The 16,154-nt window shown below is 39.7% G+C and overlaps 3 protein-coding genes across 5 annotated transcripts; all 3 read right to left on the bottom strand.

Moving 5' to 3' along the window:
• Positions 1–778: 778 nt before the first annotated feature.
• LOC146643348 (free fatty acid receptor 3-like) lies at positions 779–1,741 on the bottom strand. The gene has a single exon (XM_085396698.1). The coding sequence runs from the start codon at positions 1,739–1,741 to the stop codon at positions 779–781; it is 963 nt and encodes a 320-aa protein (XP_085252824.1).
• Positions 1,742–6,852: 5,111 nt separating this feature from the next.
• LOC146643347 (free fatty acid receptor 3) lies at positions 6,853–9,551 on the bottom strand. Its single transcript, XM_085396696.1, has one exon. It carries the CDS (start codon positions 8,118–8,120, stop codon positions 7,143–7,145), a length of 978 nt encoding a protein of 325 aa, XP_085252822.1. The 5' UTR covers positions 8,121–9,551; the 3' UTR covers positions 6,853–7,142.
• A 420-nt stretch (positions 9,552–9,971) lies between these two features.
• tekt2 (tektin 2) lies at positions 9,972–16,093 on the bottom strand. Of its 3 annotated transcripts, none has more exons than XM_085396693.1 (10): positions 16,040–16,088; positions 14,140–14,302; positions 13,906–14,031; positions 13,134–13,339; positions 12,908–13,051; positions 12,410–12,524; positions 11,686–11,793; positions 11,451–11,594; positions 11,291–11,370; positions 9,972–10,508 (listed from the first exon to the last, which is right to left on the bottom strand). In XM_085396693.1, the coding sequence occupies exons 2-10, from the start codon at positions 14,296–14,298 to the stop codon at positions 10,301–10,303; spliced, it is 1,290 nt and encodes a 429-aa protein (XP_085252819.1). In that variant the 5' UTR covers positions 14,299–14,302; positions 16,040–16,088; the 3' UTR covers positions 9,972–10,300. The 3 variants fall into 3 exon arrangements, with proteins under 3 accessions (XP_085252819.1, XP_085252818.1, XP_085252820.1); XM_085396692.1 differs by having other exon boundaries at positions 9,983–10,508; positions 14,140–14,374; positions 16,040–16,093; XM_085396694.1 differs by lacking the exon at positions 9,972–10,508 and adding an exon at positions 10,540–10,962 and having other exon boundaries at positions 14,140–14,374; positions 16,040–16,093.
• Positions 16,094–16,154: the final 61 nt, after the last annotated feature.

Below are 16,154 nucleotides of genomic sequence, written 5' to 3'. Positions count from 1 at the left end.
CCACCTGAGCAAATAACTAAAAACAAACAAAACACCTTTTTAGCTATTACTGTATTTAAAGAGTAATGATAAAGAAGTGTTCTTTTTCATCATTAAAATAATAACTTTCATTTTCAAAAGCTGGTCCACAGATCTCAACCAATCAAAAATGGGCTTCCACAGGGCTCTGTCCTTGGCGCACTTATTTTTGCATTTTTCTAATAAGTTATTTCTCCTACTCAATTTTTCAGCATTTTATCCACCTAAAAAAAGACAAAACTTCATTTAAAATACATTATCCTCCTTTGGAGAGTTTTGAAACATTTATCAGAGTTTGTTTTCATAGCTTCTTATTTCTTTGGTTGTGTAGTTCTACTAGTTTGGTTTGCAGACTGTGTTTATATCTAATTGTTTTCATTTTCTCAGATCTTAATCACAATAAGACCTGATTCAGGGGGAAAAATAATAATTACTGTATTTTTAGGAGATAAAACTAATCTACTAAACCAGATTTTTCTTTAGCTCTTATTTAAAGTCCTATTTAAGTTGGTAACGAAATACTATGGTCATTTATGACATCAGTTTATAAAATCAACAGTAACACAGTTAACACACATGACAATACAGAAATTAATTCATATCACTCAAACTCAGCTTTAAATATTTTACCTTAAATAAATTAAACCACTGACACCAACAGGAACTGACTCAGTCTCACAGTGGAACAACATTTCCTGGCTTTTCATTTTGTCCATATCTTTTGTATAAAATAAATACGTTCAGAATTTCTCTAGAACTTTCAAGAAGGTTCCGCTTTCTTGTATTTTTCAGTTTCTGGTTTCTGTTGAGGACGGTGTTGAGTCTCTTCACACCGCAGGATGTGCAGCTTTGCTGTGATGTTCCTGAAGCAGTGCTTTAACATGCTTCTAACGGCTGACGAGGACAAGTAGAAGATAAATGGATCCAGGCAGGCATTTAAGGTGCTGGAAAGCAACGCCACAGTCCTCCACTCCTGATTCTCCTTATTGACAAAGCCTACCACATGGGAGATGTTGTAAGGACCAAAACAGACGCAGAATACGATCAGTGTGCCAAGAGCCAGACCAATGCATCGCAGCCTCCGCCGCCTGCTGATATTTGGGAGACGGGACAGGATAAGGATTAGGTTGACGTAGCAGAAGCAGCAGATGATGAAGGGGATGCAGAAGAGGACGAGGAAGAGCTCGAGGCGGAACGGCAGCAGGATTGCAAGCTCTTTGTCGGAGAAATTCAGGTAGCAGCTAGGTGGAGGTGTGGCGGGAGTGCTGCCATTGGTGTGTCTCCACTGGAGGTAAGGCATGATGTAGACGACGATGAGGTTCAGAGACGTTAGCAACCAGAACATGACACAGGCCAACAAAGCATAACGAGGCCGCCGATGGAGGGAATGCCTGATGGGGTGGGCGACCCCTAGGTAACGCTCCACACTCACGGCGGTGAGCAGCAGGGTGCTGTTGTAGATGGTGACATAGAAGAGAAACCCAGTGAAGGGACAGAGGGAGTAGGGCAGCAACCACTCCATGTCATCAAAGGCCTCCTTCATTTTAAAAGGCAGCAAAGCCAGGAAAATCAGGTCGGAGATGGTCAGGTTGAGGAGGAGGATGTCTATCGGGGTTGGCTTGCAATACACCTTGCGGCAGAAGGTACCAAATGCCAGGATGTTGGCGGGAACTCCCATGAGGAAGGTGATAATGTAGACAGAAAGCAACAGATTGTATGCCATGGTGTCTTCTTAGGGACACACTCTCACAGACACTGCAGGGAGGAAGAAAGCAAGTTGTGATCAAGTAGCACCAAAGACTCAGAAACAGCTCCTACTTACATTTTTCTTAACTTTACATCAGAAAGAAAGAAAGCTTAATAGAAAAACAGCTAATATATTTCATCTGCCATAGAGATGTGAATGTTTATATAACTTCATGCATCAATATTAATAAGTCAGTTTATCTTGTTTGCAAAGGAAACCAGTTCTTGTCTTTTGCATTTGTTTGTTTGTTTGTTTTTTAAGCTAAAATGTTTAAAAAATACACAAAAGAAGGTTTTTCAGAAAGTCATCAGCCTGCTCTTTCCTTGCCACTACCAGGTAAAGGCACTGAACTTTGGCTTTAAACACAGAACAAATCAAGCAGCGGTCACAACAGCACATTATCTTCTCTAAAGCTTCACACGCTCTTTGACATCAGATTCAAACATTTGCAAATAATAATTTCCGTAAAAGAAAAGAAAAAAATCCACAGTGGAATATTCTAACACATCAGTTGATTGCTACCTTACCATCTAGAAAACATTTGAATTTAAAGATGCACAAATTTGTTTTTTCTTATTTAAAAGTAGAACATCACAATTAGTGTGGTGTATGAAGTGTCAAAGTTTTTTCTGGGAAACAAAAAAAAAGGAACTGGAGCAACTGGTGAGCTCTCTGCTACAGAGGAATAAAATACTTTTTATTCTTCTTTGCAATCAGAAAGAAACTCCCCCAAACTTTCTAACCACACAGACTTTTAAAGCTGACTGTTAAAAAGTAACAAACATCTGAGTCCATTTGGCTCAGATTTACCTGCAACATCTTATTGTCAAAGAAATGGAGAAAGTGGGACAAAATTTCTGCATATAAAGACATCCAGAAATAAAATACGCCCCGTCCGAAGTTAGCTGGAGATAAACTCACCTCACTCAGGCTTTGAAATCCAGCCTCTCCATCACAGAGTGCTCTGTAGTGCTGCAGCTCTCTTCACCTCTTGGAAACAGACTGTTTGATCACATCACAAGACTGCCCCTAATATTGTCATCCTTCTGCGCCTACAGTCTCTCCTTCGCCAGCGGAAATTTAATAAACTTCTGGACATTTCGTTCTCACCATTCTCCAAACATCATCTCCCAGCAACCGCTGAGAAGCTCGGCGCAGCGTAGGTGGAAATGATTAATCAGAACTTCTCGTGTAAAAGGCCAAGGCACTAACAAAGAGAGGAGGAAGATTGTTTCCTCTCTCTGCTCTGCTGCGACCAGAGAAGAGAATTTACCTTTTTTTAAAAAGCAAATTTTTTTTTTCTATATCAACACATTTTGGCAAAATGCTGCAGTTTTGCAGAGGAAGCTACACTTTCCTTTTCTTCTTTTTTTCGTTGTCGGATCCCACAAAAAGATCTGTAAGTGCATTAAACTACAAGATACCTAATTTTGAAATCCAAGTCAAAATAAAAAAGAAGCCGTAAAAGTGCTTCTTTTTGAGCCACCCCTGATTTCTTTAAGTTTTCTTCAAGTTTTATCTTTCAAAGTTTTTCTTTCAGTCCAGTCCTTGTGCCTAACCATTTTCAGAGGGAGGAGTGTTTAGTTTATTTGTGTTTTGTTCTCTTGTTTTCTTTTAACACTGACCTATGAGTCATTCAAGCAGAAGAAGGCACCAAATTCAGGAGATGAACCAGTGTTGTGTTTACACAACTAGTTTTTAATTGTTTCACTAGGGAGCGCTGATCCATTTACTCTTTGCCAAACCCCCATCAGAAATAGTCTCAGCTCTTAGGCTGCCAGTCTTAAAGGAGGGAAAAGGGGAGAAAAAGCACAGGTGTGCCAAATTACACAACAACTGGTCTGAAAATCAGTTGAAGCAAGTGCGATAGAGTGATGAATCCAAATTTTGTACATCGTATTTCCATTTTATGGCACGATGACTGTCCAAACTCACAACTGTTATCCCAGCTGCTTTTGTGACAAGTAAAAGCAAGCAAACATTTACTGAACCATCCATTTACAAATACATGATTAAGATAAAGCAGCACTATTTCAACAAGGTCTTTTCCAGATTTAGTCTGTTGTCATTACTCTCACAGGGGCTTTAGTGAGAGGACCCCAAAACAGAGAGGAGCAGTTCCAATAAACAAAAGCTAGCCATTTAAAAGTCCAATAAACAAAATAGTAGAGTCCAAGTAGAAGTCTAAAAGCAAGACAAATAAAATCCACACAAGAACACATACACAGCAGAACAGCAGACAACTCTACAAAGGATGGGGGGAGGACTATTTATACACAGACTGCTAATCAGAGGAGTGGAAATATCAGGAAAGAAATGAGACATATTTCAGGGTAATCATGCAGGAAGAAGGGGCACAAGAGATAAACACTATCAAAACAAAGCAGGGGATCAATAAGAGCTGCACTGAAATAAGGACAAACATATAACATGCATGAACATAACAGAAGAGGTGACACAGAGAGGTATATAATGAGTCCACAAACACACTGAAGACCCATGATGCTCTGGAATAAATGATAAACAAACCCTGAACCATCAATAAAACTACAAACCAAACAGAGAACAGGGATTAACTGTGGGGTCTGTGACAATTACATGTACATTAAAAAACATGTACAGACTCCAGTAATGACGATGGAATTGAATTCTTAATGAAGCAACTTGGGATACAACAAATTTCGATCTGATCTGATAACGTTGGAGTTAATTAATGATTTTTCAGCAATCCAGTGAGGTGGGCCAGTTTTGGGCCACGTTTAACACCTGGAGTGTAGCAGAACCAGCTCTGCTTGCAATGTAAAATATAATAAGGTGGGTTTATTAAAAATAATGAAAAATATTTTTTTCTAAAAATATGAAGAGCCTTGTTACTGTTGCCTAACATGAAGCTTGTCAGTCACATTCCTGATTGCATTTCACTTATAACTTCAGCAAAGTTAAAAACAAAAATATGAAACGCATATAATACATGAACAACGGCTGTAAGCTGGTTACACTTTTTAAAATGTTTCTAAATCCTCACTTTTCTATTCATTTCCAGATTTACCTGAAAGTATGACTTTGAGTCATTTTTGATGTCATATACGGCACCAAAAATTCAATAATAGGGATTAAATAAACATGATAAAGACACAGATGGTTTGGTTTACCTGACGTGATGTGATCAGTCTGCTGCCCACTTAGTCCTTCAGCTCCGCTGTGCTCTAACACTGGGTGTGTTTGTGTCTCAACCTCTCCCACCAGCCTCTCTTTTTATATCACTTCAGAGCACATCAAATCTCTAAACAACAAGGATTTATGTGCAGGACAGCGTCAGATGACCCCAGTCTGATGTGCATAAGTGGAAGCTGAACATTATAGGCACATAAGACCAGATGTGTTTATCATGCGGTGGCTCGTATACAGTAGCGCTGAACGCGAGCCAAGAGTCCGAGTGTTTATTTGGAAATTTTCCACTAAAACCTTTGCATGCAGGTTATCCAAGAGGAACACAGAAGCTTATCAACACGTGTGTTTTAATTGTGTTTTAGTCTGTATGTTATAATTTTTTATTTTTACTTTGCATTGTTTGTATTTATTTATTTTACTTAATACATATTGGTTGGAAGTCTGTTAATTTATTATTTTTTATTTATTAAACACAAAAGTACAGCATAATTTATAACTGAGATATGTATGTATTACATATCTCTTTATTTAAGTATTATCATATGTGTGTAGTGTATTTACTTAAACAGTCTATGTTCTTTTAGCATGCTATAACAAAACAGGTGTTTCCTGAGACCCAAGCTATTGTTTAGGAAGGATCTTTAATTTCTACTAGCTATTTGGGATTAGTGTTACCTGATTGGTGTAACTCTAAGCATCTTTTTTGAACGTTAATAACATTAGTAATTTTTAATGTCCTCATATGAAGACAACGGGTTTATTTACAGCATCAGACAATAAAGTCACCAAAGTATAGCACACTTTAGCCACAGCTGCCCTGAGGCTAAAGTGTAGCTTGCCTCCACCAGTGTGTGAATGTGAGAGTGAATGAATAGTGGAATTGTAAAAGTGCTTTGAGGGTCTCGAAAAGCGCTATATGAATGCAATCCATTATTATTATTATTATTATTATTACTTTATTGACCAGGAGGAAGTATAAGGTTCAGGATGAGGACACAGGGTCTCACAAAGGTGACAAACTAAAGAGAAAACTTGACCCTAACACTGTTCTGCTGTGAGGAGTGTAGTTATCCCATTAGAGGGATATGTGTCCTGTGATGAAACATATCTATTATAATGGGAATCTTTATTCAATCATTATATTTTTACAAAGTTGTTTTGCTCTTTTTAAGACGTCTTCATTAGTCAGTCTGTCAGTGCACGATGACTCACATCTCTGCTGAACTGATGGTGTTCATAGGTTTCTTGTTTAATATCCATACTTACATGAGGACAGGTATTGTAGGCATCTAGGACTTTCTTTGTTTTCTTAAAGCGAAATGGACTACGATCACTACAAGAGTCTGCCCCCGGATACACTTTACAAGCTTTCACTGAAGGCAATGTCATCTATTTCCAATGATATAGTGATTTTGCTTTATCTGTCCAATAAGATGCTGACCGCTTTTATTTCTTGATCCAAGACTTACCTCTCATCTCCAACTTGTGGGGACTAATAGTCACTTATTGGGAAAAAGGCATATTCTGTCCTCAAAAAGATATCTAAACATGTACACACACACAGGTGTAACTAATAACATTAAAGATTTGTTTCATGTTGCCGTGCTGATAATTCTGCCACTGAAAATCAAGGCAGCTGTGTTGTGATTAGCTTCACCTGTGAGAAATGTCTTATAATACTGAACACTTTCCAAAACATGACAGATTTTAAAGTGAGCTTTTACAGCTTGAGACACCAGATGGAGCCATTTAAAATCAGCCGATAAACATTCCTCATGAAATCTGAAATAAAATGTTTAAACATACACAGTGTGCCTGGTCAAAAACAATGATTTCACATACTATCCACACATCATTTTAATCCAAAACAAGGATGTTACAAGAATCAGCAAAACATTACATGTGACACAGCAGTACCTTACAGCTGTATTCAGTCTGCAAAATAGGCTTTTACATCATCTCTTTTCTTTAGAAACATTTGGTCTAAACAGGTCGTTAACGCCTGACGACACAAAGCTTTGAAGAAGTCAGTCAGCTCTGAATTAACAGACTTCATGTAGCTGGACAGTCAGTGTGGAGGAGGTTTACTGGGTCTGTTTGCAGAGGTTACTGGTACATGAAGAGTGGTCATATCAGACTAAATGTTTTTGCACCATTTCTTCTTTTGAATTTGTTGCACAGTCTCCTTGTGACACTCTCAGGTCATCTAAGCCCCAGGTTTGCTCCCCTCAGATGGGACAGTTGGTGGTCTAACTTTTGAAGCTTCACTGACGGCTTTACACCGGTACCGAGAACCCCCCCTGTGGCTGAACTGGCTTTGCCGTCCACAGATTCTTCCCAAGATGCCTCTTGACATGACTGGAGATAGCATCAGCATGACCACAGGGTCCAGGAATACGTTACAGGTGCTCGTCAGCATAGCGTACGTCCTCCACTTCACGTTCTCCCCCATCACAAACCCCACGACGTGTGAGGCGTTGTAGGGTGCGTAGCAAACCACAAACACAGCGAGCGTGGACAGCGCAACAGCCAGCACTCTTCTTTTTCCCATGGGGGACAATTTCGAGCGCCACACCAGCGTGACGCAGCGCATCGTGCAAAAAGTTGACACAATCAGAGGCAAAAGAAACAGGGTGATGGCCATCTCCAGGCGGAGTGGCAGCAGCACGGCCAGCTGGGACGCACTAAAAACTTCATAGCAAACTGAGGAGTTATTACCTGTGGAAACAAAAAACCCCCCTTCTTCGACCATCACGCCAGGGCTGAGGTGTAGCACCACCAACAGCCACAAGACAGCGCTGATGATGCAGGAGTTACGAGCACAGCGCCATCTCTTGTAGACAATCGGGAATGCTATGCTGAAGTAACGACCCGCTGTTACAGCAGTGATGAACAGACAGCTGCCATACAGGGACGAGAAGAGGAAGAAGTTGTAGACAAGACACACGGGAGCAGGCAGCCTCCAGTCCTGAAGCAAAGTCTCCAGAGTCTTGACAGGCAGCCAGACTAACAGCCCCAAGTTGGCCAGACACAAGTTGAGGGCGTAGACCACGTTGGGTGTGGCACCATGTTTACGAGCCTTGCGCATGTACACAAAGAAGACGAGCAGGTTGGCAGGAAGGCCGAGCAGAAAGGTCAAGATGTAGATGATGAGAGCAATGCAGTCCTTGACAGCCAGCTGCATCTCTTCAGATGAGTTCACTAAACTGGTAGCACCGCCTCCAGTTTACCATGACATAGTTTGAAGGTTGAAGAAAAGTCCTGCCTGGAAATATGCACACTGCTGACCTTTTGTCCTCTCCGTTTATCTACAACGTCTTTAAAACAGCAAAGTCTCCGTTTGGAATGTTTTCCGAGGCGGTAAAGTGGCTGCAGAAGAGCCGGGTTTCTCTCGCCATCATGTGCACAAGCAGGTCTGAGGCACAGAGACAGGTGATGCCAAAAAAAAAAAAGAGGTGGTGGCCACAAATGGGAGGATGTGTATGGGCACACAGGGGGACGAGGTTCATACGACATCATGACAGAGATGCAGATAACAAGACGTACTCACCCATGCAGAAGCTAGGGGGCATTTAGCCGGCACCAGGCCACCTTAATTGCCTTCTCAGTGAAGGGCAACAGACAGTTAGCATCTGGGCCCTTAAGTGAAATGATTCAGAATAATTCAACCTGTCAGGAAGCACATGCCCATCCTCTTAAATTCAAGGCTGTGTAAATGAACTGGAGGGCCAGGCAGTAAAGTCATAAATGTGCTGAAAACCGATGGTTAGTGCGAGCAGAGGATGGGTTGGGCTTTGGGAAATGGTGATTTGTTTGTGACATGAAGGCACTTTGAACAGTTTTATGGTGGACGGTGTTTTCCTTATTGTGGGTGTTCTGTGTGTGCATGTGGGAAAGTGTGTTAGGCGAGGTGGGTGTGTCATGCGGGAGGCTGCTGGTGAAGAAAATGGAGCAGAAAATTCACTCGACAATTTTTTTTTTTCTAAGAATGGAGCTGCCGCCATTCAAAACACAGCTATTAGGTGTTTGATCAGTCTATTGATCCAGTCTTTAAAACCAACGTCTACAGCGTCCAGTCTTCGGATATTTGATCTGAATGTTTGCAATGAACTGACGACACTTTTCCTGTATTGTTAAATGAACGTGACAGTAGCACAGCTTTTTATTTACCAGTCTGATTTTGTTTTTCCTTTCAGGCCGTTTCTGTTTGCACTGTCTTGCGTCATTTTCTCCGGTAGCGCTTCCATTTCTGTTATTGGTATTAATGCAGCACCATTACCTATTCGAATGCTCACTATGTTGTAGTTGTGTTGCCAAAATTAACTGCTTGACAAATTTAAAATACTTCAGTTATGCTCTGATGTTTTTCTGAGATATTTCCTGGAAAGAACAGCTTAAAATGGTTCCAATTATTGGGAAAACAGGGGCATCACAGATCATGTCTACATTAAGAAATGGGAAATTTAACACAGCTGTGCAAAAATGGAGAGTTAAGCACTGAAAAGCTAACCAGTAAACAGTTTATCTGTGTTTAAAATGAACCTTTCTTTCACAGAAAGAACTATTTCTGTGTAATTTGCACCTGGTGCAGTAATCGTGTCCTAGAAAGTAACTTCTTTTTTGTCTCACATGGGAGGGTTTTTTGGTTTTTTAGTGTTATTTTCATACAATTTTTTCTCTTATCTGAGCACATCTTACTCACCAAACATCTGTTAAAAACAGCTCACCCGAGATCATCTGGTGACTCATAAAAAGTCAGTGAATGACACAAACACATCCATCTGAAGACTTTACTACAGCGCCGGGTGAGGTTTATTATTTTAGGCAGGCTGTTTACCAGGTTATTTTATCAGAGTCAAAGTTCCCCTCATTATTGCAGCTTTTAAGCTGCCAGCAGCGTCAGTTGATCAAACAGTGTGGCAAAACTAAACAAAGCCATTAAAGCATAAAAGAACCAAACAGACATGAAAACGTGCACTTTCATGTGTGAATTTTGGATAATTATATGATGCCGGATATAGTTTGAAGAGTGAATTTTTATTTTACTCAAAAGACTGTTTAATCCACAATTTAGAGATGATAAATCAATCATTTCTTGCTGGATTATGATACACAAAAATGCAAATTAACTACACAAAACAGAGGTCAGGATAATAATTTTACAAGAGGAGAAAAGTTGCAGCTGGAGTAAGTTTGTTTTTTTTCTTCGGGACTACTTTGTGAAGCGAACTGTGCCCAGACTTTTACTGAGAGTGTGAGTAGATTTTTGTGTGTCCATTGCTTGTTTATGACTGCAGGGTTAAACAAATTAAACTTAAAATAACTATTCGATTTTTTTCCCTCAAAAACATTCAGACCATCTTCTCACTGAGCCAGCAGCTGCAGGTTGCTCCTCCCACTGGAGTTTGCCAGCGGGACCACGAGCGCCGAGTTTTTATTGTCGGTGCTGGAGGTTGCTGTGAGGCGAGCGCGGGTGTTCAGGCTTCGTTGTTCCAGAGACAGAGCTTCCTGTTTTCTGGAAAGATCCTGCAGCATGCGGGAGTGATGCAGCTTCATTTTCTGCAGAGAGTGCCTGAGAGAGGATTACAGCAGCGAGCAGGGATGAATATCAGCTCCGGTGGCATGCATGCTCGAGAAGTTCTTCTGAATTTGGTTTTATGGTTTATCATTACTTTAAAACATCACAAATCCATAAAATGTATTTCTCTTTATATTCAAGATTGTAAGAGTGACAGATATATTTTTATAGTCCTATGTTATTTCAGCGGTAACTCTATAACTTGTCTGTTTCTCTTCCATTAGATTGTTTATACACTTCCCAATCTAATATTCTATATTATATATAGAATACATATTCTATAATTGGACCTAATATTTATTTAACTGGACAAGCTTGAGATGTGATGATGCCACACATAGTATGATTTCAATAAGATCTCATATTGGTGATGGGAGAGTCAGACCCTTCTGTCTCCAGCACATCCCTCTGATTCTCAAGGTCTGGACATTGTCATCTTGGAATTTACCTGTGCCATCAGGGAAGAAATTGGTGGAAAAATAGTAAGCTGACCTAATTTTTCGGGCATTTAACGTCATTCAGTTACAACCTGCTGAACTGAAGCAACCTCCAGTCATAACACTTCCTTTACAGGGTTATGCAGTAGGCACCAGGCTTGATGAGTGCATCACTTCATCCACCTCTATTCTTACCCTGATGCTTCAACACTCCCAAACAGGGTTGAGAGTATATTACACAAACACATATATGTTTTGTGTAATATATACAATACTTATATATTATTATTATTGTTAATACTACTTAGTTTGGCCACACAAATAAAAATGAAGACTCACTGAGCTTCAGAGAGCTTCTGCTTCAGAGCTGCGATCGTGGCCTCCAGTTGCTGGACTTCATTAACGAGGCCGTGCTGCACCTGCAAACCATCACGATAAAAGGAGAAAAGACTTCTAATGCAATCAGGGACACATCTGCTGCTATATAACTGATATATACCTCATCTCTGCACAGGTCCACGTTAGGCCTGTTGGTCCTGGTCTCCAGTCTGGTGTGAGCAAGCTTCAGGTTGGCTGTCTTCGCCTGCAGATCTGCATCCAGCCCGTGGATGTCAATTTCCATTTCTGCCATTTCCTCCTCAGTCTACAGACGGATGTACAGGCAGTGGGAACATGCGATGACAAACTATACTCCCTCACCCTGCTGCTAACAGCTATTATTTATAAGATCTTACAGTTTTTATTTGCCACTCCAGCTCATGTCGGGCCTGCTCTTCAAGGTGATTACGTTTGCGGAGAGCAAACTCTGTGGCTCTGCGTTGAGTCTCCAACTCATTCTGCAGCTACGAAATAAAAAGAAAGAAAGAAATTAACAGCAAATATGCCCCACCTACTCTAAGCAAGATTAGTGGACAATATAAGAAAACCAAAATAAAAATAAATTAATCAAATTAAAGAAATCCTTTAACCATCTGCAGCGCCCCCGGGTGTTCAAACACCGACATGTGAAACAATGTTCTTATTAACATGTAAGTAAAACCTTTATCCCATAGATTAAAACTGCCTAGAATATCAATGATTTTTAAATTAAATGTGACATCAGAAGATTTTTTTAACAAAATAAAAATATAATACACACATTTAATACACAAAGCGCATCTTTGTGATTAATAAATGTGGTAACTACATATCTCCTCTTTAATTTAAGCTTTTAAACATGGATCTATGATGTGTGCATAAAAAGCTTTTAATCATTAAATAAACATTTGTCAAATCTGGAGAACACAGACTGAGCACAGAGAGAGGGTTGCACCAATATTTGTGCACAGTTTAATGAATATTAAAGTCATTAGGTGGTTATCATTTTTTAATTTTTTTTAATTAAATAAAATACTTGAATAGTACTTGGTCGTATAATAAGTCATATTCAAGAACTCCTACTAGTTGCAAACCACCTACCTGTGCTCGGGTGAGGTTCATATCCTCCCTTATTTGCTGGGAAACCTGCATCGCCTCATGGGCACGAGCCACATTATGCTGGCTGAACTGGACCCACTCCTGGGGGGTGGAGGAGCTACACCAAAGACAGCAGTTATAACAGTAGTAGCTGCTATGAATGATACGGTTTAAATAGACAGCGGTAACCAAGCATCACAAAAATGCATAATACACAATATTACAGTGACACTCAGTAGTTATGGTTTTTGTGTGTAAAAGAACAAATTTTGTATATAAATTTCATGTAAAAAAGTATATATTACAAAAGCTTTATGAAAAGTTCTAACACCTTGTTGTGATTTGGCTCTATGTAACTGAAGTTGAATTGAATTTCCATAGTTTAGCAAATGAGGAGTAATATTCAACCAATCTTTTAATTATGATAATAATTATATCATACACTAGCATTTTATGATCTGCATACTTCATATTTCATGCACACCCTCATCTGAAGATTACCCTGATGGTATGCGAGTCGGGTTGGTCTTTAGGGAGATGTGGGGCGATTTTATCGTAAGTGACAGACAGGACATGTCAATATCCAGAGCATCCATCTTGTTCTGGAGATCAGCAGTCAGCTGGTGCCGCACCTCCTGCAGAATGCTTAGCAACCAGGAAAAAGGGAGGAGCTTAGAAGTTGGCTAAAGTCAACATGCATTTTCAGCAGTGGAAAACAGAAACGTACCATAGCTGCTCAAAGGCCCTGCTAGTGTGCTGCTGCAGAACTTGCTGCACTCTTTCAATCAGCTCCACCTCTTTCTTCAGCTGTTCGTCCACGGGGTCCGTTACCAGCTCGTGCCCTTGCCGTCCCTCCCTCAGTGTCAGGCATTCAGTGGTGACCTCCAGAGGAACAGCAGTGGCAGCCAAAGCTTGCTCGGTGTGCTCTTTGGACTGACACCAGCGTGAAGCCCACATAAATGAAAGTTATCTCAGAGACCAGGAGTAAAGATTTTATGAGCACTTGACAAAGAAACACCTAGATGTTTCTTTAAGTATGACACATGTGCACATGTACAAAATGGACAAAGGCACCTCTCAGTCATACTGGGGCCATCTTGGATTTTGAAATCAAAGATTAGCGAGAGGCAAGCTGACATTTCCACTATAGGGCACAGTCTACTCAGGCTCTGCACATCCCAATTTATTGTCTCCAAACGAGAGCTTCATTTACAAAATGCAAATCAGGCTGTGTTAAACAAGACTTTAAACCAGGGACTGAGATCTTAAACATATTAGGAACATGTTTGCTGAGTTATTAAACCAAATAAAGAGTCAGGAGATTTTATCACATCCAGATGGTGTCACCACCTGCTGGTCATTAGAAAGAAAACAGGTTTAAGGCACTGAAATGTTGGCTTTACTTTTTAGACAAAGAAGTATATCAGCTACCGTATTTCCGTGTTTCTTATACAGTCTACAGATTCAACCTCTGCTTTTAAAAAGTCTGAATAAATCACCAGTGTCAGAGTCTCCATCTCTTCATCTACTTTCTGAGCACAAGTTTCCAACACTTCCTTCCACCGAGCAACATCCCAAACACGGTCACTCAGCCTACGACACGTATCAGTCTCATCCCAGCGTGTCTATGGAGAAAAGGTGCTTTATTAACAACGTGTGGAGAAAGAAAGGACATTGTTGGATGGTCCAGTGGACAGTGTCCTTTGAGCTCTGCCAACAAAACAAGACCCCACCTTAAAGTTAGTCTCGTTGCGTAGTGTCCTCCCTTCCTGTCTGATGACATTCGAAATGTGTCGTTCGTGTTGAGCTGTGGCAGACAGCTGCTGATTGTTGCTGGTCCACTCTGACACACTGCGGTGCAGGCCAGGCTTTGCATTTAGTGAAGGCATCATATTTCTGCTGAAACAAGGCCCAGATTCACTGGATCTTTCACGTACAGCTAAATGTGGGGGATCTTTTTCTATGTCTCTGTGAAGATCAAACACCAACACATATATTACCAGTGCAAAGGTACTACCAGAAAAAAGTGCAGTTATGAGTAGCAATTACAAACTGATATTATTACAAAATAATGGCATTATATCCCCTGAAAAATCTGAACGATCATAAAAACTCATCAAAATTTTGCTCTTTATTTTGAATGTTTCCATTTTATTAAATATCACAATAGTAATTTGCTTTGATCCAAGGTAAATATTGCATTGTTTGTTACTCTGTTTTGTGTCAGTGACTATATTGCAGTTAATCAACTACTTTAGATTTTATGACTCTATCAAAACTGCACACAATAAACCCAATAGTGTATTAATTATATAAGTGCGCCATCTGGAGCGTTAGTTATAATATCATTATGAAATGCTGACAAAGTAAACTGATAGATGTTATTACAATATATATTTGAATGAGTGTGCTTTGTGTTAATAAACCATACTTACAAACAAACCATCCCTGTGTATTTAATAACACTAAATGCAGATTTGAGATTTAACGGGCTGCCAGAAACAGAAACATTAATAAAACATCAGTGATAAAAGCACGAAAATAAACAGATACTACACTGTGTAAATACTCCTTTCAAAGTTACATTACCTCTTAGCAACTGCAAAAACATGTAAGAATATCAAGGACCTTTTTAATTTAATTATTATAAATAATTTGGATTGTGCAATCAAAATAATTCAGGCCAGGCAGGAAGAAAAGAGGAAGACAACAGAGAAGATTCATGGGTGGAGTAAAGGAGGACATGCAGAGGGTTGGTGTGACAGAGGAGGATATTAGGGAGTTGATGAGATGGACACAGATGATCTACTGCTAAAGGGAGCAGCTGAAAGAACAAGATGACACACCTTTGTGAAATATTAGGAATTAAGTAATTATCGGAGTCTAAAAGGCTACACCACCACGTACAATTATTTCTTTTATGGTTGTAATTTTATTGTTATTCTCAAACAGGTCTCTCTTGTAAATGAGACATTGAGTCTCAGTGGGACTACCTGTATAAATAAAGGATAGATTAAAAATATAAGAAAATAAATTATTATTATTTAAAGCGGGAAAACATGCAAAAAATATAAATAAATCAAAGTACAAACTACCTTTGCAATTCTTTTTCCAAATAACATTTTAGCAAAAAGTAGAAACAAGTTCAAAGGAAGATCATATTTGACTTTTTATTATGTACGTGCATGAATAAAGGATCAAAAATGAACCAAAACTTTCTACCAGCTGTCTCCCCGATTTATCTGTAATTAACTGATTTTATGTTTCAGGTACATGGGCCAGACGTGGCCGTCAAAAAGGCCAGGTGGGTCTGGTACCAGGTAGTTTCTTGAGCACTGTACGAGTTATTAATGAACGAGTACAGCATTAAACGCAATAGAGCGGAATCAGAAAATGCAACAAGATAAAAACAGTCAAGTAGGCTAAAATAGCCAAAATGTGGAACGAAGTGCTGCCCTTGATTAAATGTACTTCAATGTTCGAAAATACCAACATTGACCAGCTCATTTGAATATTTATTGTTTTCCCCCTCTGAATCTGGATACCCCCTTTTATGTTTTCTAGATCTAAATCTGAAAAATATTGTAATGTTTAAATTTAGCTGAAATGTTTCGTCACTTCGATCTTACTCACCGGAATTCTGGATCCTTCTGAGCTGAGCTGGTTTTTCCGGGGTTTGTTATCCGTGGCGACCGTCTCTAGGCAACAAGTACACACAACTTGCGCCTAAAAGGCTTTAATAATTAAA

Source organism: Rhamphochromis longiceps, linkage group LG22 (genome assembly GCF_057381845.1).
Source record: "Rhamphochromis longiceps isolate RC_006_pf linkage group LG22, R_longiceps_female_GT1.1, whole genome shotgun sequence".
Classification (NCBI taxonomy): domain Eukaryota; kingdom Metazoa; phylum Chordata; class Actinopteri; order Cichliformes; family Cichlidae; genus Rhamphochromis; species Rhamphochromis longiceps.
Note: the sequence above shows the minus strand (reverse complement) of the source record. Positions and strands in the feature narration are given on the sequence as shown.